This window comes from Dermacentor andersoni, chromosome 9, assembly GCF_023375885.2.
Source record: "Dermacentor andersoni chromosome 9, qqDerAnde1_hic_scaffold, whole genome shotgun sequence".
In the NCBI taxonomy this organism is placed as follows: Eukaryota; Metazoa; Arthropoda; class Arachnida; order Ixodida; family Ixodidae; genus Dermacentor; species Dermacentor andersoni.
Genome location: NC_092822.1, coordinates 85,100,546 through 85,124,285, shown reverse-complemented (window position 1 = coordinate 85,124,285; position 23,740 = coordinate 85,100,546). Strand labels below are relative to the sequence as shown.

Below are 23,740 nucleotides of genomic sequence, written 5' to 3'. Positions count from 1 at the left end.
TTGTCAGGCCTAGCTGGGACACACTATATAAAGAGATATAAGAAGAAATGGAACTAAGCGCAGGCAGGTTAACCAGGTTGCACCTGGTTGCAGCTGGTGAAGCTGGAAATATCCCGAGGCCACAGTCAGTGACTGGGAATGCGGATATATCTGCGCAACAGATTGCTGCTTGGTGTACATATGCGTAGAACTTGAGAGAAGGAAGGGGTTACGCTTCTCCTCGTTCTTGCACTAGTGTCCATCGAACAGGTACATTTATTTAGTACACCCCCTCTACTCGTATACACTCTTGCAAAAAAAATAATAATAAATAACACTGGTGGAGGTGCCAACACAAACCTAAAAAAAAAAACTCTGTGCCCTTCCACTTTGTGAAGAAGGATGACCAGTGAAGCTGTGTATGTGGGCCCCTTAATGGCGAACAGCACCTCCGCCGCGGGTCGGCCCGGAATTTCGCTATCTTCGGTATCGGCCCCCGTATGGGGAGTGCTTAACGCCTGCTTCACCTCCGCCGCGGGTTGGGCCGGTATTGCACTATCTTCGGAATCGGCCCACACGTGGGGAGTGCTTAACGCCTGCATCACCTCCGCCGCGGGTCGGCCCGGCTTAGCGCTATCTGCGAAATCGGCCCACGTATGACGAGTGCTTAACGCTTGCTTCACCTCTGCCGCGGGCGGGCCGGTATTGCGCTATCCTCGGGATCGGCCCACGTATGACGAGTGCTTAACGCCTGCTTCACCTCCGCCGCGGGTCGGGCCGCTATTGCACGATATTCGGTATCGGCCCATGTATGGAGAGTGCTTAACGCCTGCTTCACCTCCGCCGCGGGTCGGCCGGGCATTGCACGATATTCGGTATCGGCCCATGTATGGAGAGTGCTTAACGCCTGCTTCGCCTGCGCCGCGGGTCGGCCCGGCATTGCACGATATTCGGTATCGGCCCATGTATGGGGAGTGCTTAACGCCTGCTTCACCTCCGCCGCAGGTCGGCCCGGCATTGCACGATATTCGGTATCGGCCCATGTATGGAGAGTGCTTAACGCCTGCTTCGCCTCCGCCGCGGGTCGGCCCGGCATTGCACTGTCTTCGGTATCGGCCCACGTATGGGGAGTTTTTTGCTTAGCACGCCAGCGATACGAAAATTTCCTTTGAGGGTAGAGCTAACATATTCGCTGTAATAAGCGGAAACGTCACGCCTCCGCGAGCCTGCAGTATCGTGTTTTCTCGAGCAAGCTGCAAAATGCGCCAACTGCCTCCCAATGACAGTACGACCTCGCGCTTTCAGTGGACGGTCCGATTTATGGCCTCACTCTTTTGATCAACGACTGTCGGTGCATCCCTCTGGTTGTGCACTTACAAAAGAAACGCAGGAAGAGGTAACGTAGCTTATAAGGCGTCTATAAATTTATAAGCACACTGTCATTTGGTAGGGGGAAAGGGTCATCAGTCGAGCGTGCGTGTTTGTACCTTCGGCGGCCGTCTGGAAGGTGATGGTGTCCGAGGGGTCCCCGAAGCCGACCGAGTTCTCTGCCAACACCAGTGCCAGGTACTCTGTGCCAGGATGCAGGTTGGTGACCATGAGCGACGTCCGCATCCCGTCCACTTCTTGCTCCTGGAGAACGCTGCCGCGGGCTGCGGGACGAGGGGAAAGAGCAAGCTCGGTATGCTACGTAGGCGGCTGTGCGTGTCCCCGAGGATCTCGGCCTAAGGTCAGACTGGTGCACGCACAACCTTTATGGGAACTGAGTTGTAGCGCACGGCCGAAACCCCGCGACGCCGAAATTGATGAAGAAAAATGGGGTAAAAGTGAGCTATTCAGCACGCCACTAGATATGTTAGAACCATGATACGATCGATAGTTGAGATTGCAGACTTTGGCTCGTGACGTACACAAGCGCCGGCGCACATAAATTATGTTAGCGGAGTTCCTGACTACTAGCGAGTACGACGGGCGCCTTGAATCGGCATTTCTTGAGCGCATCATGGCTTCAGAGGCAGGCGCATACGTACGTAGCGCAGTTGGGACCAATTCTATCCGCAAGAAGTGTTTACTTTCTCATTACCGTGCAGTCGCGCGTGCGCGAAGGCGAGCTTTCTGGTTCTTTCTTTTTGTCTTTCTCCCGCACGCCGCCGCTGCCGCGGAGGCGAGCGCCATATGTCGGTGGTGCAAGGAACCCAGCGGCGCGCGTACTCCGCTGTGATTGGTTCGCCTATTCGGCAAGTGAGCAGTTGGGCCGCAGCTCCCACGGTCACAAAACCCGGCGTGGTTCGCGAAGCTTCGCTTTTCTTAAACAAAAGCACCCCCGTTACCCTTCGCCGGAAGCGACGCATCACACAGCACGCGCGGCTCCTCGGCGCGACCTCGGAGACCTATCTGCGGCCTACAGGGGCTGAGAAATCTCGGAGGCAACATGGCGGCATTTACGTCACATCCGCTGACCACGCGCATGCGTCTTCTGCTTATGTTATTTAAAGGCTGCTAAGAAAATTAGACGCTACCAGCCCCGCAGCTTTGCCATGATTGCAGCACGAGTAGTCAAATGCTACTCGCTTACGAACGATTTACCCAGAATGAAACTTTGTCGCAGTTCTTTAAGAGCAAGCGGGACGGGGTGTCGTGGATCCTAGCGGCTGAGCGCGTTCACCGTAACCGTAAGTGCTCAAAGCGAATACCCACACGACTTCCTCCAGTAGCGAAAGACGTATCGGTTGACGGGTCTCCTGGGCGGCGACCACTTGACCGACACGTAGCGGCTGCGTCGCTCCGTCACCACCACGTCGGTCGGGCTCTCTGGGGGCTCTGCAGTGGATTGGGGCAAAGGTTAGTCAGCGCCGACTAGCAAGACCAGTCGCCAAAAATATGGATTCGACGATAGTCACTAATGCTTCAAAAAAGACAGGTGTGTGTGTGGGGGGCAATGTGCCTCGTCCTGCTTTCACTTCCATGCCCAAGACAAGCGTTATATTGTGCAGCAGGAGAGTGAATCGAACACCTTGGCGGTGTTTTTTTCTTCTCTTTTTTGAGGCACTGACAACGCGGCGCCCCGTTTCTTAATTATGGAATGCGTGTCGTCCCTGTGCTGTGTCTTATCTAGTGGTCCTTGGGAGTGTAAGGCAGCGTGCAATTTGGAAACTAGCGGACGGTGCCGGAAAATTGCGGAATGCCATCGCCCGACGTACACTCAAGCCATAGGTTAAGTTCTTCGTGCGAAAGAGTAACGACAGCAACTGGAAGATTACTTGGTAGAAAGGCAAGAGTTTCAACGTGCACCGTTGCCGTGACGATTGGGAGATTAACTGAGCACGTGATAGCCGGACATTTCGTCGCCACTTCACTGCACGACGGCAGCGTGAAGCGAAAATTTAGACGCCGGTTTACCGAGCAATGTAACTTGCGAGGCCAGCTCTTAGTCATCTGAGGGCACCACTGCAGGGGAAAAAAAGAAGAAAACCGGATGGTGATGTACGTCGTGGCCGTTGTAGCGTGCGTTCTTCAATCTGAGTACAACAGACAAAGAACTACCAAAGGGCGTGTATTAAAATAAATGGAATTGTGCTGTTTAGCGTTGCAAAGCAGCGCAGGCGCTATGACTAGCGCCATAGTGTGTTTGTGTGTGGGGGGGGGGGGGGGGGGAGGGGGGGCTCCGGATAAATTTTGACCACCCCGGGTTCCTTAATGCATGTTCATGCTCCTTAGTGTTCATGTTATGTTCCGCCTCCATGGGAACCTGGCTGCAGCGACTGGGAGTCGAACCCGCAACCTCGCGCTCAAATGATGATGGTGATGACAATAACGATTAGTGGGGTTGATTGACGCAAGGGCCAGGCTCGTGCTCGAGATAGTGCTGGCCAAAAAGGAATGCAAGCTGCACGCGATGGCGCAACATGCTTGATTTTAAAGCACTACTGCACGAAAGTTAATCACCGAATGAATTTTTAGTTTCGCGGTGAGAGGTTGATTATTACGAAAGGAAATGATATTCAAATTTCATCTTTTTTTTAGAGTTCGCGCCGAAGCCCCAGAGCCTGTACTTAAGTGTGACATCAGTGGTTTTAAAATATACTTTCGCATATATACTTTCGCACCAGGGCCGCTGTGACTCAGCGAAAGTTCTTGAAACTTTCCAAAAGCGCTGTTTGGGTCTTTTAGAATACAATACTTTGCCGTTACATAATAACCAGGCCCGAGCAAACGCCCTCAAGATTCACAGCGTCATGATGCGCGGGAGTGAAAACTTCAAAATGGCGTCGCCACCAGTTTTCTGTTCTTGCACCTTTTCCGACTTACCGAGCCCCCCATCCCTATCGCTGTAAGAGTGTATATTTCAGAATTGTACAAGTGTAGTTTACTAACGCGGCTCAAACTACTTTCCCTCTCTTTAGTGTCTCTATGGATGTAATTCCAGGTGGTCGAAATTAATTTGGAGCCCTGCACTGAGGCGTCTGCAATACCCCGATGCACTGCTTTGGGCCGATAAACCGAGTGAGTGAATGAAGGAACGAATGAATCAGTCAGTTGGATTGATTGAGGGTCAGACGAATCAATTGTACAGGCTCACACCCGCTTTCGTTTAACCGGACACCGCTTAATTCTCGCCGCACATCAGTGCTTTGCTTGCGCCGATTTTTACTCACGAACCTCGAGCAATTAAATCGTGTCTATTCTTATAATATTTATGTCGGTTGCTGTAATTTATAGCGCTGGCGAAAATTCAGCAATGCGCGAGCAACGGCAGTGCCGTGTTCGGGAGCAGGTAATTGTCGAAGCCGATGGTGCTGACTGTGCGTTGCACTTCTTTCTCCTTCCTTATGTGGGTCAATGATCCCGGAATCAATAGGGCTCGAACCCGTCCCACGCTATATAAGAACCTCGCATCGTTAATGTTTATTGACGTTTCCGAGCGGGAAAGCCTGTCGGCAGTGTTGGGGGTAAACAGGTCAGTTGAAGGCCCATATGTAGGTAAAACAGTCGGATTCCGTAGGCAGCCAATCATTTAGCTGAACAACCTACTGCCCCGTACAGCACAACACGTTTTTTTTTTTTTTTTTTTTCCGCAGTGTAATTCGCGGTGGTCCGCGCGAGACCGCTTACCGAGGACGGTGAGCCGGAAGGTGTGCTTCGTCTGCCCGTAGTCGTTCTTGGCGACGCACACGTAGGCCGTGGCGTCCTTGCGGGCGCTGTTGTGGATAACCAGCACCGAGGTCACCCCCGTGGCGCTCATCTCCTCGTGGGTCTCGTACCTGCGACCAACGCGGATGCGCGCGCCTGAGCGAGCGGTGCACGGCGGGGGGTAGTTCCGGCACCGGAATACATATGGCACCCGGTTACGCCTTCGCGCGACAGTTGCGATTCGTCAGCCGAACGTCACCTCTGCGTCTGATCCCCGCTACGACGACAGCATTTCTTTTTACATTTGACAACGGCAGATCAACCTGGACAAGAGAGCCGTTCGCGGTGACAAGGTTACTAGGGGCTGCAGCCGCATGCGTCGCTGTAGCCCAGAAAGCAGAGCCTGCATTGCTACGGTGTCCGCAGTCGACTGACCGCAGTCACCGCCTGTAGACATACAGGCGGTGGCTTAGGCATCATTGTACACGGGTTCTGCCGCAATTTTCTTTCCATGCCTTTACCCTAGTTCCTCTGGGTGTAGAGTTAGCCAACAAGACGTGCGTCCATTTGACTCCGAGCGTTTTCCTTTCGGTCTCTCTCTTTTCATGGCGTTTCGGAACGCGTGTGCCGGTCGTCTCTCCTATGTGCGCCCGATAAACTGCGCGGGTTCGGTTATTTGGCCTACCTGTCAACGGAAGGCAGAAGCAGGGTGTTATCCTTCTCCCACGTGACCACCAACGGGTGCTGGCCGCTGGCTTCGCAGGCGATCTTGGCGATGTCCCCGCGCTTGACGGACACGTCCGACGAAGATTTGCTGATGCGCGGAGGAACTGCGGGCAAGGGGACGCGTCAGCGTTGGATTGAGCGTCACATTTCGCGTTTGTTGAGACACACCGCGCACTGGTACTGTGAAGTCTGAAAAGTGAACCTGCGTTCGAAATCTCCCAAGTTCCGCAGCATGGAAGCAAAGTTGACATTGTGTTGCATATTACGTTATAGCCTACGGTATCGCCACTTATGACATACGTGCTGTGTATACTTCCCCAGGGCGTGACGTCGTGTACCGTTGCTTGCCGCGCACTTGCCGACTCCAGACGGTGCATGATTCTATAGATGGCTTGCACTGACGTCATCTTAGCCGCCATATGGAGGACCAGCGAGCTGATAAGCTGCGTGCGTGACGTCACGTGCAGGACATCTATTGGCCCTTAGCATTTTATCTTCGTAAAAAAAAAAAAAAAAACTGCTCAAGCCACAGATTATTGCAGCTTGACAGGAAATTAGCCTTATCAAGTTTTTTGAGGAGTCGACTGCACTGCATGTATTTCAGATCGGACTATTCGCAATGCAGTGCCACCCGAACTCCGCTTTGCACGAACGCGCGGAGCTGTAAATCGGCATGGCGACCGCTAGGCGGGGTCCTGCGCGATGCATGACCCTTTGATTTTCGTTGTATCAACATGCCGAGCGCCAAAGAGCGCCATGAAGGCCACTCAACCATGTCACGGGAGCTCCTCTGGACGTGACGATAACCGACGGACGGGGCAGTTATGCTCATGGGCGTTGCCCCAATTTTGCCGCTGTGCGGCAAAATTGGGGCAATCGAGTGCGGCTTAACTTCAATATACGTTCTGCAAGCTTCCACGCCTTGTCCGGTGTTACTATTATTCTTTCAGCGTCTCTCCGCTTCTAACGAAATACCGCTTCTAACGAACTCCGTGCACTTTCTTGCCCGATGACTTATATGTGCGAATAAGTTCAGGTGAGGACGCTCTTGTGTCAGCTCTGCCTTCGTCAGTCGGGCCTGCTTCGAGTGAACCGTCGCGCATGCGCGAATGCGGACGCCTCGTGGCCTCCCAAGTGCTGCGCAATGCAAGTCGAGGCGAAAGCGGCGTTCACCTTACCGTGCACGGATACCTTGATGGTCTTGGAGAGGGGCGGCGCCACGCCGTTGCTGACGTCGCACTGGTAGAGGCCCTCGTCGTCCGACTCTACGTTCTCGATGACCAGCGTCCCGTTGTCGTGGATCTTCCTCCGGCCCACAGGGTGCAGCGGCACGAAGTCCCGGGAGCCTGCGCGGGAACGCTTTGTAACTTAGCGCTGGCGGACGGGGATGACAGTCGCTTTTGGAAGGTGCATAGCTCTGTGCAGTGACACTCTAAGCTCTGCTTCTGTCAATAACAAGGCGCGCTGCGCATTGTCAGCGTTATGTAGGAGTCAGTATTTAGGGATCCGTCATATTTAGAAAACTACTGGCGTTGTCCGATCAGCCATACGGTTTTCCATCTCTGTTCACTACCCGCTCTTATATAATGATGTGTAGCAGATTGCACGAACAGATAAAAAAAGACGGTTATTTTACGCCAACAAAACGAAGCAGACATTGTTTACAGATCAATTGAGAAGCCACTAGTAATCTCTTTGTTGGTGACATTGAATTAGTAGCAATTTATTATAAAATCGTTAATTATTGTTGTAATTTGCAAGATGTCGACTAAACAGTTGTAGGCAGTCATCAGAAATATCGAACTGGGACGTTCAACAAGTCGACTTATTCAGATGAAAAGAAATGAAGCGCGCGATAAATAAACAGTACCACGTGATTACGTACCAAACTGCATGATAAACCGTACCACAAAGCAACGCCCTCAAGCAAGCTCACTGGGGAAACTGTTTCATCTTTTATACAACCAACAGCTGCGTCTGTGAGGAAGGTAGTGTCTTTGCACCGTAAAACCTGTGCGCAATACAAGTTCGTGCCCAGTGTTATTTGTTATTGCCTCTGTTTTTTTTTTTTACTTTAACCTATTCCTTCGAAACAAATGTTCAGTCAGTCGTTATTCAGCGCTGATGTCGTGTATTCTAGTCCCCGTCGTCGTATACGGTTTGCGTCGAAATGTCAACACGATCCGGTCTGTATGGCAGCACACATACCACCAGCGCAATGCAACGCCATCCCAGTGGTGTGACATTGCGCGCAGTATACGCGTATGTATACGAGAGCGCTCGCTCACCGATCTGCATCTTCCACGTGAAGCGTGGCTTGGGGAATCCCGCCGCGTTGCAGGCCAGCACCAGGTCTCGTCCCTGGACGGCGTCCGTGTCCTTTGGTTCCGAGAGCCAGACAGGAGCAGCTGGGGGGACAGAACGCGACGACGTTAAAACACTGCGGAGACGGCGAAAGGCGCGTGTTAGTAAGTGGCCTGGCGTTCGGTTCTCGACAGAAGAGCGGGAAAATCGTTCTCGACCACGCCCATCCCACGTGTTCTCGTCCTGTTCGCGAGAACGTGTATCGCTGGATGAGGAAGAAAAAAAATAATTGGAATGTTAAGGTTATGGACATTTCCAATAAGATTTCGCCCCAAAAAGAATCTCAGCGGCCTCTGGACTCTTGTTGCGATTGTGAAAACACCCGAGCCCTCTTCATCTCAAAAGGTCAGCTGCAGAAGGTCACTCCAGAGGAGAGGAAATTTTGTCTTCCACCTGGAAATGTTCCTAGAAAAAAAGAATGCGACTTTCTGCGATGATCTTGTACTCCTTAACCCTTTGTTGATTTCCTGATTCGGTGTTAACTAGGGGACGAGTTGGTGGGTATATTTCTCGTTTAACGGTGCTATAGTTCCCGCTATATGTTTTTGGCTTAACTGTCCAGACTGATATATTTCGAACGCGAATAGCCTTTCGTTCTCCATGTCTTAAATGGGACATGGTTGCTGAAAAAAATAATAATAATGGGGGAGGAGATCGATGTTAGGCAGTGGTAACCGTAAATCTGCCTTGTCCTTCGCTTCGTTTCCTTATCCCTTGTTGCGTGAATCTGAAAGAAGAGTGTTGAAATGCAAAATGAGACGAGCGTAGCTTCAGGTAGCGTAGCGCGTGCAATAGCAACAAAAGAATGAAAAATATTGAGGTACGTACCTTTAATTGCCACCCGAGCTGCGATTTCCGGATGCTCGGCAAGGAATAAGTTCTTTTGCGACGTGTCAAACTGACGCAGCCGCGCCACTGAGTAACCACCAAATAGTTCACATTGTACGCAACATTTAATTCCATTTATTTTTAACGATGTCGCTCGGGAAACCGTAGTGTCAAGTCCGAATGTCGTCTTGTTCAGTTCCGATTCGAGGGCAACTACGAATCGCGGTAGCGAAAAGACAAGTACATTCAGAAATTGTTGCCTCGATTAGCGCGAGCCAGCGCGAACTTCCATCAATGTAAGATGCTTTACGTAGATCGACGGTAGAACGTTCGCACCATATTTGCTTTCTCTCGCAAGTGTTGAAGTGCCAGGAAAGATTACGACCCATATCAACCTGTAGGCTTAAGAATAGGGATGATAGGGAAACCCTTAATGTTCAGAAGCAGAACGCCCAATCCACTGCGTCACCGCCGCGGATGTGGCTAGATTGTAGACCAGAATTTTCCAGGGCTTTTAGGGTGCAGCGATCTTGGTTTGGGGACTGCGGGAACAGGCGAACCAGCGAGAAGGATCAACGCCACCTAGATAGCTCAAGGCCCGTTCACTCCGATCCATGACGTCGTGCTACCTGGCCCGAAATTTCCGTTGCCAAGGTTTGCGTGACGAAAGCGGTGACGTCAAAATCACCACGGCTTACTCGGGAGCATCCCCATTATATATTCTACGGCAGTCGGGCCAGGTAGCATGACGTCATGGATCGGAGCGAACGGGCCTTGTGCTATCTAGGTGGTGTTGGAAGGATGCCGGTCGCCTGGTTCTCGACACGCAGTCCCTGCACGGGCCGCGCATGTCCGATGAGCATGCTCAGCGGTGTCCTCACTCATTCAACTGTCCCCAAAACAAGATGGCTGCACTCTACAAGCGCTGCGAAATTCTCATTTGCAGATACACCCGACCAAATGCGATGCACAAAGTGTTGCATTTTGGAAGCGTTCTCCGTGCAGCTTATTTTCCTAAGCGTTTCTCATCAACATATTGCTTCAGATTGCTTCAGTTCTTTTCTTCAGAAGAAGAAAAGAACGGCGTTGTTATAAACTTCCCGGGTACATTGTCATTTGTGACACCCCTCACGCGCCACGACAAATTCAGCAGGGGGCGCTTTAGTACATTCTCCGATAGCTATACCTTGTATCAGGAGAGCGGCCGTCACCGCCGCGCTGCCGGCGGCGTTCTCGGCGAGGCAGGTATAGTTGCCGACGTCGGAGGCCGAGACGGAGCGGAAGCTCAGGGTGGACACGCCGTCACCGAGCGTCTTGACACTTCTCGAATCGCCGTCCGCCGCGATCTTTCGTCCGTCTTTCGACCAGCGAATCGTAAACGGAGGCGAACCGCCGATCGCGGCGCACACGACCGCGGTCTGGTCGCCGACCGCGAGGCCCTCCTTGAACTGAAACTTCTGGAGGAGCGGCGCATCTGGAAAAGACGGGCGTCAAAAGTGCGCGTCGTGCCTTCGTAAAAGCCATCTCGAAAATCGTGCGGCTCGTGCGATAGCTCACGAATGTTCCGTACAATAAGCTTTTCGATACTTGGAGTGCACACTTGGGAGCCTCTGCTATAGTGATTGCGTATACTAGCAGTACTAATAGTAACGTTATTCTAACAGTAACGTAAATCTACGGCTAGCAAGTCCAAGCTACTTAGCACTTGATTCTGCAGTCTTGTGTACAGGGTGTCGTACGTAACTTGCGCCAAAATTTAAAAAAAAATTAAAGAGAAGGATATATGCGAATGCGACCTAGCTAGACAGAACCAAGATAGTGTTGTCTGTCGCCGCTTGAAGCGAGTGAGACTGTATCTTGTATTTCGCCTAATTGCACGATTAGTTAGTAATTAGTTTCACAAATGTTATAATCAGAGCTAAATCGTCACTTCGGAAATTGTAGGCGATCGTGAAAATTTTCCGGCACACCTTTCTGCTGCTCCGTACATAAAAGTTCTTTTCCAAGTCATGAAGAAGCCGGCAAAAGCACGCGAAAGGTGCCGCACGATTAGTTGCGACGCGCTTTTTCGTGTTTTCCGAACTTTCATATATGTTAGTGTTAAGTATATGTCATTGTCCTGTTTTGATTTCCTGCTTGGTTTCTTTAGCGGTGAATAGTGCTACAAGTACGTCAAAGAGAGAATGAGTGAGCTTTAGAAATAGGGTACCAGAAGGTAGGGCACGCTAGCGGCTTCGCGCACAAGGGAACACAAGAGCGCAGAATAGCCCATCGCAGTTGGTGTTTCGCGCATGCGCAGTGCCGCTGATACTACCACTGCGTACGCATCCCCTCTCGGGTACACTGTTCCTAAGACTCCTTATTAACGCTGCACCGTATCGCACAAGGCGATGCGACGGCTTTAAGTTCTCACTCACCACTGGCTCGGAGAAACTTCACTAAAGAGAAGCCGAGAAGTAGTGTGCACAGGAAAGCCATCGCTTCAGCGTTGGAGTCGAGACGTCGAAGGAAGGAAGACGCTGCGTATCGACACTGACCAGGAGAGCGTGTGCAGACTTTTAGGGATTGTAGGACTTGCAACGCCTGTGCGAGCGTAGGAATGACGTCGGGGCTCTTTTTTTTCAGAAGGCTTCTGCGTTTCACGAACTCCTAGCGCCACGTCGCGAGTGGAGGACGAACCAGCAACACATGCGGGCGCGTAACGGCAAATAAGGTAGCGCGAAGCCGTAACCGCAGGGCGTGTTTCGAACTCTACATGGCAACGTCGGCGCTGCATCTGAGGGAGACGAAACAGTGTTCTCGAACAAATTTATTTCTGAGCAGTACAGAAAAGCAAACGACAAAGCAGAAAACTATCAGAAAAGGTGCGCACCAAGTTTCACTCTAACCTCCTCCAATGATCGAAGCTCACATATCGCGTTCATATTAACGGCTGGTTCTTCATTTTTTTTTTTTACAGTTTGTTGCATCGTGCACAATGGTTTTGTAGTACCACCGAGGCTAGGGTTGCCACCTTTGTCGAGAAAGGAACAAACAAACAGGAAACCGAGAAGGGCGAGAGTGAAACATGCTGTATGCAAAAATACAAACAAAAAAAATTAGTGGTGAGACGCCGACTACAAATTTTGCATGATTTAAGGTTCGTTGAAAGGCTTGTGTGCATAAAATTTGGTGCACACTTAAAACCTTCATGCTGTGTTAGCGACTAACTTATTCGTAAGGCATGTTCATGGCCTACGAACAACCAGTGCTCACTGCACGCGCAAGCTGTAGAATGCGTGCTGTGAAATTGTGAAAACACAAAACCTAAAAAATATAAATTTTATGCTATTTAAAACCAAGAGTATTTATTTAAAACGATGAATGAAGCATTTTTGTACTTTCCTGCCTCGACCGTATTATCGCTCCAGGTTTGTAATGGTTGCGATAAATGCAATGTTTTGTATAAGTACTTTTTCCATAGCAACTGGTTCATATTAAGCTTGGAAAACGAGTAGTAGATACGCCGTGTACATTTGAACAAGCACAAAAGCCATGCAGAGCTGCTCTTTCTACTTTTGTCACTTGCAATGAAGCGAAAGAGCAGACGACGGGCAGCGTTGTAGAAGGCACGGGGTTATTTTTCTGTCGCTATCCGGCATGTGCTGTAGCACATGAGAGCTCTACTAAACCATTCATCAGAATACAAAAGTCTTTATTTATACCGAGAATTACGCGTTTCAGGAGCACGATTTTTCGAGCGGGACTATTTTAGTCGCGGAGGCAATCGGCTGTCGCGCTTCGGTCATCTGGGCGGAGCCTCCCCTTCTTTCTAAAGTTGTAACAACATACCTGATGCTTTAAGGAATAAGGAGTGAATTGCTTGGGACATTTCAGTTGCCCGCTATGTATAAACGCCCGACAGAGCGTTTGCGATGCACCTCATAGTAGAGAGGTCTATAGCTTGTCCGCGAACTTCTTACCGTTTGTGGTTTACCGCGAATTACCGGAGAAGTGTGTACGGAAGCAACAAAGCTGGTAGCGACATTTTGCGACGCTTCTTATAAGCACAATGCCTTACAGACACGTTTACTTGTTCCACGAGTGTTCTTGTCGAAAAAAAAAAAACGAACGTTAAATAATCCAAAGCGTTCACGATTTACACCGCTGCCGAAAAAATCTGCACCAGTAGCGAAGTGGAACGCACTTGGTTCCTGCAATAATAGCTCTGCGTTTGCCTGGTTGAGCCTTGTGCCATCAGGTGGCGCCACCAACCCCACCCGCTCACGTTTACGGCTCCGGTGACCCGGTAATCCGCAGACGGTGAGAAGTTTAGTGGCAAACCAAAACTCTATAATACTGCCGAGTTAAGGAGAACCGAGAAACAGGCAAACCGGCAGCGGGGCACCGTGATAAAAAACAAAAGCAAAACAAAAAACTTTCGCCGCTGGAAAACCGGCCAGTGGCAACCCTAGGCGAGGCACCTTTTCTTCTAGCGAAGTTAGCGTACACTATTACGCGGTAATTTTATTAGAGCCTACGTATCGGTTACTGATGAGCGCACCTACCTTTAACCACAAGCTCTGCGGACGTGTGGTCACTACCTGCGCCGTTGTGTGCCTGGCAGGTGTAGTTCCCAATGTTCTCGGCCGTCACCTGGTGGATCGTGAGCGAGCTCAAGCCCTCGCACAAGGTCCGTACTTGCACATTTTGCTTGGCCGTCACTGGTAGGCCGTCCTTGTACCAAGCGAACTCGAAAGGTTCGTCGCCTTCCAGAACCGTGCAGTAGACGACCACACTTTTGTGCAGGTGGGGTTCCTTCGGGAAATAGAACGGCTGAAGCTTGGGAGGGTTCCCTTGGAAGGAAGATGCGGAAAAAAAAAATATGCATAAGCGTGGAAATTAATCGCAGCGACAGATTCACGTGCTTTCTACCGTATGGAAGACACATCGTCTGACGAATTCGCGCACTCGTTTTGTCTGACACAATTCACTTCCCTTTCAAGCATTAATTTAATAACACTTAAATGTCGATGAGAGTGGTCACTCACCTGCGTGTGCGGCGTTGTGAAGAATGACGGTCAAACAGATTGCCACAGCCAGCTTCTCCGCGCACATGGCGAAATCTCACGAGGTGTTCAGCGAACGTGACCGCGGCGGCAGCAGCACTTCGCGCACGACTTCGAAGGGAGTAGTAGTGCGTTTCACGGCGGCCTATCTATGTTGGATACGGGCAGCCAGGCGCCTGTCGCCGCGGATTCGTGCGTGAAGTCACCCAGCAGCCGCGTTCTGAAGCTTTTTGTGCTGCACGGTGGAAAATATTGTGGGCTCAGCTACGTCGCGCTGCGCGCCACTGATCTTCGAGCAAAAGTGGGTGCGTGGTTTTTGTCGGGCTCGCGTCCCCCCGAAGTGCGCGCGCCGTTTGACGAGTGGGCCCGAACGTTCTCAGCGATTTCATTGTTCGAGAAACACGAGGCAAACTGGTTGCCGCCACGGCAGCAGGGACGACGTCACGTGAGAGAGGGAAGGGCAGAGGACCCGAAGAAGAAACGCCCCTTTTCTCTCCGGCGGGGAAAAAGTGCTTTATTAAAGGAAGCAGTGCAGGTGTGTAAGAGGATTCCCGAGACTTGTCGCGAGCAGCGCTGCTTTTGGTGTCGTCTTGAGAGCAATCATGTTTCTGTTCGCATTTTCTTTCTATTCCTAGCCTAAATGCCTGCAAATATGTAGAATAAACGCAAGTTAATCTTATAGCCGTCAAAATCCTTTCGGCACGCTTAAGCATCTCTTGCCGGTGGGCGTCGAAGGTTCCGGACACCGACCTGATAGAGAGAGAGCTGCCGGGCGTCCAGGAGGAAACTTTCCAACCTCTCCAGGAAATCAAATACCGAGCATTGTGTACGCGGAGGAGGCGTCAGTGAGGCGGTGCAGCGATTGGTCGAATGATGAACTGCAAGACTGGGACAACCCCTCATGGAACGCGATGAAAACTTATGAAAACTTTATGAATGGATATTCTAAGAAAAATAAATAAAAGAATAAAGAATAAATACCGGTGACAGGATTCCGTAGATTTTAATGGCAATTTATCGCGATGCGCTCGTTATTACAATTTTGTTTACTGTTTGCGATGTAAATGTGGTTATAGAAAATAAACTTTGTATGAATGCTTAAGCGTGGAGCGCCGATGAGGACGTTGCACCGTGGTGTGCAAACCGTGTCAGTCTTATCAATCTGCTCGGAAAATCCGAGGCAGTCATCCGCACCTCTTCCAAGGAAAAAGAAAGAGTGTTCAGGACACAGGTACGAATATGCCTAGGCAGATTTGGCCGCGAGCCTCCTCCAAACGGCCGCCTTCATGTTCGTTCAACTGCACAGGTGGCTCCGCTGATTCCTGAGCAAACGCCATTCACTCACGCCGCCTTACAAGAGCCAGTGCGGTTGAAGTCTAATATGAAGGGGAATAAGTGCATCTTGTCAGCAGACGTTACACTATTAGTGGCGGCAATTACATTACTCCTTTGGAGCGATGATTCCATTATTGAACGGGCTTCTTACTCAACGAAGATTACCATTCTTGGTTGCTCGTGTCATTAATTCGCTTTTGTGCGAGATCGCATGCGCTTTCATAGGACGCACTATTTTTTCCCCCGGAGTATATGACCCGGATAACCAAGTCATTGTCTTTTCTAACTGCGTTAGTGCTCCAGCCTAAAAGGGCTCTTCCGTCCACGTTATCACAGGATCGCGGGCAGTCACGAGCGATGGACGGTGAGAAGGGGAACAGAATCTAGCGAAATGAATCCAAGGGACGCCGTACGTTTTTTTTTTTTTTCTGGTGCTGAAGTTCGAAAAAGGACAACGACAACAACAATGTTTTGTAGCGATAACGTGCTTATACGCTCGCGTTTTGGTGATTTACGACTAAGCGCTTTCGTGCTGTCGCGCCGCGTTCGTGTGAGGTGGACACTCCTCCTGCAGCAACGTTCGAGGCTTTCGTATACGTCGGTTGTCGTCTCACCATTGACCAGCAGTGACGCGGTGAAGCTGTCCTCTCCAGCCTCGTTCGACGCGACGCAGGTGTAGTTCCCAATGTCGGCGGCGGTCACTTCGGGGATCGTCAGCGAGGCCATGTTCTCGGCGAGCTTGGCAACTTTGGTGCCGCGTCCGGCAGACGCGAGTGGCTGGCCGTTCTTAAACCACGCGAATGACATGGGTTCGTCGCCCTCCACGGCCACGCAGGACACAATGACCTTCTTGCCTACGAGCTGCTGTTCCCGTGGGAAGTTGAAAGCTTGGATATCCTGGGGGCATCTGGAAAGCGTTATCAAATAGCGACTGTGCATGCAGGCCGAAATGCCGCTTTCGAAATATTGCAGAGGCTTGGAGCTCTAGCCTTATGGGGACACGTGACACCAGCTGCTGTTAAGACATGCGTGCATCTTCCACTTGTGTCGAGTTACGCGGCGGACACGAGTGCGTGAAGCTAAACATATTGCGACGTGCAGAATTGCGAGATTAGTTGTGCGTGCTGTTGGTAAATGTAATCTAACAACAGTGACGTTCATGCAGCTTACGGATCCCTTGGCAGACATGGGCGACAGCAGCGGCGAGAACTGCCACAAACACGAACGACGGCATTCCGGCTGGTTTCACCAAGCAGCGCCTTCAGGTATACGTTGCTAGATAGACAACGCTGGTGCAAAGCGGAGTTTGCACGAATTGTTGTCGAGCGGTCTTGTAGTTTTTCTTGCGTCTGCCCTGAGGAGACGCGGCTTCACTGCTCGGTGACCTATGCGACAATGTTGCCAAGTGTGTAAAGCAGCGCAGTTCCCTCGCCGATTAGCTTCTTGGCGAACGGACAACTAGCGCCACGTCGTGGCGATACACGTGAACACGGCCGTGCACCAGCTCCCACGCTGCTCAACAAAGCTCACTAGCGCTCAGTGCGAAAGTTGGTGAGCCAGTACTGATTCAAACTCTCACATTTTTTGAGTTACTAAAAGCAAATGTTAAGTCAAGCTAAAGTGACAGATTATCGCTGGAGAACGTCTAAGAAGTCAATATTATCGCGCACACAGGTTTAGTAATCGAAATAGTGAGGTAAATGCAGGACACGATTAGAGACTCCCCCGGGACATTCAAGTACTAGCCCGATGACGAAGGCACTCCTCATTATATTTCTGTCGCTAGTGGTCAACCACTCGTAATAAAAAGATAATTGTATTGAATTATTAAGACGAAAGAAAATGCTGCTTGTCCAGACGTAATCAATTTTTAGAAAACTCGTTGACGTTACCCTTGACAACTACGCGCGCGGTCGAGAAGTTTCGTTTTATCCACTCTGCGCCGGCCGCGCTTTCGCGTTTCCATAGTTTCGTTATCGCGTAGTGCTGAGCTGGCTTTGCTGGCTCGCGAAACTCACACAAGCTTCAAGTCGCAGAAGAGTGCCACTTCCATGTGATGTCGCGGGTTTCCCGAACGGTCCACGCCACTTTACCAAGAGCAGCTGCAGCGGCGAATCCAACGCTGGTTTGGCTCGGTTTGTCCATGGCCGCGTATTTGTAGTTTGCGCAGAAAACCGTAGCGCCCTCTTTATGGCGCCGTTTTACCCATCGACGGCGCTAATTGTTCACGAGGGTTGCAATCTGGGCTTGTTGGTAATGCATCTATGTAGCGCTGTGTGTGTCCCTGTGTGTCTTCTTTTGTCCCGTCTTTTCATCGCGCTACCGTACACCCCTTCAAGAGGCACTAAAAGGCATCAATGCAACGTCCCCGCTTGGGGGCGGGTGATTTGAATTGCGCGAGGTGTGCGGACCCTTCACACGCAGTTTTCTCGTAAACGAAGTCGTTTCGTGGCAGGCAGCAAAGTAGACGCGAAAAACTCGTTTCGACCTTTCCATCGCGTGGTATGTGCGCGACGTCCTCTGGAGCTCCCTGGGTGTCGCCACATGAGCGTCTTGACAGCTGTAAGTATCAGTGACACCCCTCGAAAGCATTGCAGAAACTGCAGCGCCTGCCTTTCTACTAACGTGCATGTCCAGAGGGGACCTAGATAGAACTGTAGAGAGTAGAGGAGATGCAGAGGGAGTGGGTAGAATCGACGCAGTCGCGAAACGAGAGAACAGCAGCCTTGCCACTCTCGCAGTTCCCATACAGGAGGAGAGGGTGGGAGAGGGAAAAGGCGACGTCAGAAGGCAAGGAAACAGCCGTTGCGGGCAAACTGAAAGTACGGTACGGTACGCTTCTGCCATTTCTATAAAAGTAAAGACCGTGCAAGTTTGTTAAGCGGACAGCTGACGCAGGGCGTGCAGACACAAAGCTGGATTAAAACACTGTAGGGTCAAGGCGACAATACGGAAGCGGGCGTACGTCAAATCAACACTTATGTGCCCGCCGCGGCAGCTTCACGGCTATGGCATTGCTCGAAGTTGCGGGCTTGATCCCGACGTACAGCCGCATAATTCAATTAAATTTTCACACTTCTGCCACGCTGCGATGTGTCATGTGAGGCAATGAGAGTGCTCAACCATCTCGGATATTACGAACAATGGCGCACAACAACGCTTCAAGCAAATACGTCTCCATGTGTGATCTGCGTACTACACATGCAAAAGCAGTGGTGCACGCAAAGTAACGTTTAACATCAGCTCACCACTCTCGTGTTGGACTAAACGCTGAAGAAATTACACATTCGGCGTCAACATCACCGTGAATTATCGTCAATCAAGGCAAAGGGCATAGAAAGTTTCGCTAACATCGATTCCCAGAGTACGTGGGAACCGCATATTTTTTATTATTATTTCGAGGGGGAGTTATGACGTTCTTAAACATCACGCCGAAGTCTGTATGTGAGAAAGAAAGAGAAAAAAAAAAATAAGGAAATAAGATGCATCTTCATTTGTCGTATGACCCAATCTGAATCGTGAGCTATCGCACCCCTCCGACGAGTTCATTCCGGCTGAGGCAGTTCGTCACGATCATTACACAAACTATTATTCGCGCATAGTAGGCAGCTAAAATATACATTTCGTTTATGAAAACATGGACGCACAATATAAGCAAAAGCCGCCGGAATGAACGCCTTCTAATCCGTAATGTGAGCAGCTGAAGCTGTCGATTCAAAATGTCCCGCAGGTGTAATCGCCGGTCGTCCTCACATGCTCGGCATACGTGGATGGGTTCAGTGCCAAGGTAGTGTCCGCAGGTAACTATACCGTTGTAAACCGCGTATTAGTTCCACCAGCGGCTGGCCGCTCTCATAGTTGCCATAGCGCTTGCCCGTTTCATCGGGGAAGTCGACGGGCGGAAGTGCCGGGGGATGTGTGCACGCGAAATCGTGTTGCGTTTTGTGTGCGTGTCGGTCCTCTTGTTGTATGACACAGCAAAGCAAAGGACATAAGAACGAGGAATGTCGCTGCAGCCATACGTTTCCACCCGGGGAATCGTCTTCTTCGGGCGAAGACAAGTAGTACCCGCGTCGGAAACGTTTGGCTTGCAGCGAAATTCCTCGTTCTACCACTGTTAAAATCAGTTCCCGCGTTGGTTTCACGACCGTCCACGCCTGTGTCGCAATGTTTACTTAGTACATGAAAGTATTTTTTTTTTTTACATGCACACAGGCTCATTTACTGTCTGTAAATTATCTGTAAATTTGGTTTGTTAAGGATATTTTATGGAAACTGTGGATAACATTTCCCACGCGCTGTCCTTACCAAAGATAGCGGCGGTCGCGGTTCATTTCCAATATTAGTATCCTAAACTGCAGCAGTTCTATCTACATCTTTGAATTGATGCGGCAGCAGCGTATTGGCGTCATTTCGTTCTCTTCTTAAGCATGACGCACGAAGTTAACCCTCTGACGCCAGATACGCTGATGGCAAAACTTTATATTACACGCGACACCCGTCTGTGTAGCGTCGGAATCAGCGCATAGAAAACACCGCTTTGGCATTCGTAATATCACTGGTTCCAGCCGAGGATCTCCGGAGAATCAAGCGCGGATGGCTTAGCGTCTGTGGCGCTTTGCTGCTGAGCATTAAGAATACCTGATTTGATTCTCGGCAACGGCTGTCTCGATTCGGTGGAGGCTAAATGATGAGATGCTGGTGGCGGTTATATTCGCACGCGCGTTATGGAAACCAAACTGGATGGAATCAGTGCGGAAACCTTCCGGTGCAGCGTTTCCCCGTAGTATTAATGCCCAACGAAGAACAGCTCACTGACCCTGCACCACGAGGGAGGCCGTGGAACTGTCCGCTCCGGCCGAGTTGGAAACGTGGCACGTGTAGTTGCCGACGTCTTGCGCCGTCAGTTCCAGAATCGTCAGCGACGAAATGTGCGAAGCGAGGACGGCCGTCGAGTACCTCCTCCCCCCTTGGCGCTCGCGGACGCCGTCCTTCGTCCACGTGAACTCCAGCGGCGGGTCTCCTTCCACGGCTACGCAGGACAGTACGAGTTTCTTGTTGGGTGCCGGATTTCTCGGCAATGCTAGCGGCTGCAACTTGGGAGGCTCTGCGATTGCACGGAAACGAAATTGTTGCCGCATTACCTCGAATTGAAACCAAGTGACACAGATAGCCAGGAGTCGAACGGTTAAGGAATTCTTCCGCGCACTAAAAGATAAAGGCGCGAGCTCACCGATTAGCTTGGCAGACGTTTCAGCGATGACGTTACAGCAAATGAGAGCAGCAAGCAAGATGCCGAAGGTGTGCATGGCGGAATGCTTCTCTTTGAAGTGTTTTCCGGCGAGTTCCGTTCCTGCTTCGAACGAAGCAAGTTCGCTGCGAGCGGAGAACGCCTGAACTGCGGAGCAGAAATGTGGGGATCGACGCTTTTGTAGGGAAACAAATGAGAAAATGCATTTGCACTCTTCCTTCGGGCAGGTGGCGCCACACCGTGAACGTGTTGAGAAACAACCGGGACTAAATCCACGGTTCGAGCATTTTCAAAACAAGGAAGTCGTCGCTGTACAGGCAGTCGCTAAACTCCATTGACCCATGAAGCGATAGCGCATAAATAGATGGTCCCGCCAATCGGCGTCTCAAATTACCGCATTTTATCCCCAAATCTACTGGCGAGTACATCGCGACCTGCCTGGGGTCGTCGAGCTGATCGTATACGGTTCACTCAGCTTTCTTGTTGGCGCTAGAAACGCGAGAAGAAGTACGCTATAGGGCGAGTCGAAATCAGTGTACAAATAATGGTTAGCACAGCGGGAGACACTGACCAGCAACAACCAGTTCGGCGGTGTAGCTATCGCTTCCGGCGGCGTTCGAGGCCCGGCACGTGTAGTTGGCGACGTCGTCAGCGTCCACCCTGGCTATGGTCAGCGCCGATATGGACTCCGACAGCATCTTGGGAGCAGCCTTTCCACGCGGACTAATGGGGAGACCGTCCTTGAGCCACGTGAACAGCAGGGGCTGCGCACCCCGGCTGGCGATGCAGGTGACGGCCACGGCGCCTCCGATCTGCTGCTGCTCCTTGGGAAAACTGAACGGCACCAGCTTTGGAATATCTGCCAGCAAAGGAAACGCCGCATTTAGGTTTCCTAGCGGGAGCCTGTAGAATCTGCTGTAGGCTCTCGCACAGTGACTACACCGCCTCCTACCTGTGTTGGCGTAGACGACAGATGTGGCGAAGATGGCGAGAAGAGCGTTGAACGTCGGCATTGCGTATCGAGAGGCTGGAGTGTGTGGAAGGGTAGACGTTCCAGTACTGACTGAATCCGCAGTCGTACGAGCGTTTTTTCTTTCGTTGCCTGTCGCGCTTCAGATGCTGTCTCAATGGGACTGGTGGCGCCACTTATGAGATATCCGGTGAAGCTCGCGCGGGTGGGCTGTCGAAGCACAGTTTCGCGACGTCAGTGGCGCTGGTTTTGCACACGCGCGCAGCACCCGTTCGGTACATGCATATTTCCGTAAAGGTCAACGAACGAGCACGATTGTGTCAAGTTCTCGGTAAGTAAAGCAGATTCATTCTAACCCGTGGTTATAACCTCGAGCGCCGGCCCGCGACGTTACTAGAGGAAAGTCTCTCTGCGAGGAATGGTTATAACACGCACACAAACTTCATTCTAAAAGAGTGATGCGAAGTCACGGGATAACACTATTTTTCGTTTAGCTACGAGTTCTGGTTTGGTTTGGCATTGGTACTGTACCGGTAACGAGTAGCTGCGAAGTCACGCTGTCGGAGCCTGCCGCGTTCGTCGCGACGCAGGTGTAGTTGCCGATGTCCTCGGCGCCCGCTCTGGAGATGGTGAGCGAAGACACGGCTTCCGACACCTGCTTCACGTGAACCCTCGAGTCGCCGCTCGGGAGCTTCGCGCCGTCTCTCGACCACGAAAACTGGAAAGGCTCGCTTCCCTCGATCACGACGCAGTGCACGGCAACTTTCTTCGGCATGGCTTTACTGGTGGGGAAGCTGAACGGCTGAATCTTGGGCGGTTCGACTGAAACGTGGAATTGCGTTTTAGCCACGGCCCGGGCAGCCTTACCGCGAAATACCCTTTCTTACCTGAGCATTGAGCCCTTTCGAGTGAAACGCCGAGTGCCAGCAGCGCAAATACTAGAGCCATCTTGTGTAGAGGGAGCGATTGCTGTTCTGAGCCAGACGGCGTGCGGTCACTTGCTGTTGCGAAGTCCAAAGCTTTACGGCGCGTTGTCTGTGCGCAGTCCGGTAGACAGTTTGGTGTGTAGCGGGTGCAAGGGTATAAAAACTCACTCGATGAACGGACAACTAGCGCCACGTGTTGGGAGATACTGAAAGCTATAACCGTGAGACGAGCGCGGTAACCCCGATTTGAACAAACGTGAGAAGCAGGCCACCGTGAGAGGACTCGCAGTGCTAGAAAGAGGTGGCGACAATAACGTGTAATTCACAGCGTATTACGTCCCTTACATTAGAAGAGGGTGAGGGGGAGTGGGTCATTATAATGCACCTAAAGCGCGGTACACGAGCGTTCCTGCGTTCCACAAGCCCCTAACGGAATGCGACCTCTCCCCTCCCCGCAGCCGGAGATCGAACCGGCGACATCCTGCTCAGCAGCGAAACGGCATAACCCCTAGGTAACTTGAAATATTAGGCAGAAAAACTTCTTAAAAGTTGAAGAAGAAATTATTGGTGCTCACTCGTTCGAATGGATTCATGGGATAATAGCCATGAAGAGAAAACGCGGGACATAAATAACTAGAGCGACTCTGTACCGAGACTTTCATCCCTTTGTCGCGTCATTAAACAATTAGACACCCGTCAACCAGCTTCAGATTCAGTGTCCATCGAAAACGCAAATAAACACTGTGCCTGCCATATGACACGCTTCCCTTCTTTAGCTACGTCTGCACGTACCGTTTACGACTAGAGTAGTCGTGAATTCATCCGTCCCGGCAGCGTTGGAAACGCGGCAAGTATAATTGCCGAAGTCTGCCGCGGAAAGCTTCCGGATCGTCAGCGTGGATATCTTGCCGCCGATTTCCTCGACGTCTGTGTCGGCGCTGCTGTCGGCTCGAACGCCGTTCTTCAGCCACGAGAACCGGAGGGGTTGGTGTCCCCGCATCGCGAAGCACGACACAGCGACTTCTTTGCCCAACTGTTCGTCACTTGGAAACGAAAAGGGCTGAATTTTGGGAGCGTCTGGAACGGACGATTTAACAGGTTAGTGGCGAGAAAACCAAAAGGACTTAAACTTAGAACTTGTTCGCTCGGTAATGGTTCTAATGGTATTCCTCGATGTTACGAC

General features: G+C 51.1%; 2 protein-coding genes across 11 annotated transcripts in view; one reads left to right on the top strand and one right to left on the bottom strand.

Annotated features, from left to right (window-relative positions):
• LOC140213109 (uncharacterized) overlaps positions 1-23,740 on the top strand; it is a 292,692-nt gene that overhangs the window by 33,888 nt on the left and 235,064 nt on the right. For 4 of the 5 annotated variants that reach the window (XM_072284240.1, XM_072284241.1, XM_072284243.1 and 1 more), the window contains exon 3: positions 16,576-16,675. The exons of the other annotated variant lie outside the window; for it this stretch is intronic. In XM_072284240.1, coding sequence (XP_072140341.1) covers positions 16,576-16,675 — 100 coding nt within the window. The remainder of the gene's footprint in view (positions 1-16,575; positions 16,676-23,740) is intronic. 5 annotated transcript variants of the gene reach the window in all.
• LOC126528334 (cell adhesion molecule Dscam1-like) overlaps positions 1-23,740 on the bottom strand; it is a 124,250-nt gene that overhangs the window by 29,440 nt on the left and 71,070 nt on the right. For 5 of the 6 annotated variants that reach the window (XM_072284238.1, XM_072284239.1, XM_055069271.1 and 2 more), the window contains 6 exons: positions 8,124-8,243; positions 7,014-7,181; positions 5,795-5,939; positions 5,092-5,240; positions 2,677-2,799; positions 1,467-1,631 (listed from right to left, as the gene is read on the bottom strand). In XM_072284238.1, coding sequence (XP_072140339.1) covers positions 1,467-1,631; positions 2,677-2,799; positions 5,092-5,240; positions 5,795-5,939; positions 7,014-7,181; positions 8,124-8,243 — 870 coding nt within the window. Of the gene's footprint in view, positions 1-1,466; positions 1,632-2,676; positions 2,800-5,091; positions 5,241-5,794; positions 5,940-7,013; positions 7,182-8,123; positions 8,244-22,162; positions 22,422-23,740 lie in introns of those variants that run through there. The other variant, XM_055069270.1, reaches the window with a different exon arrangement.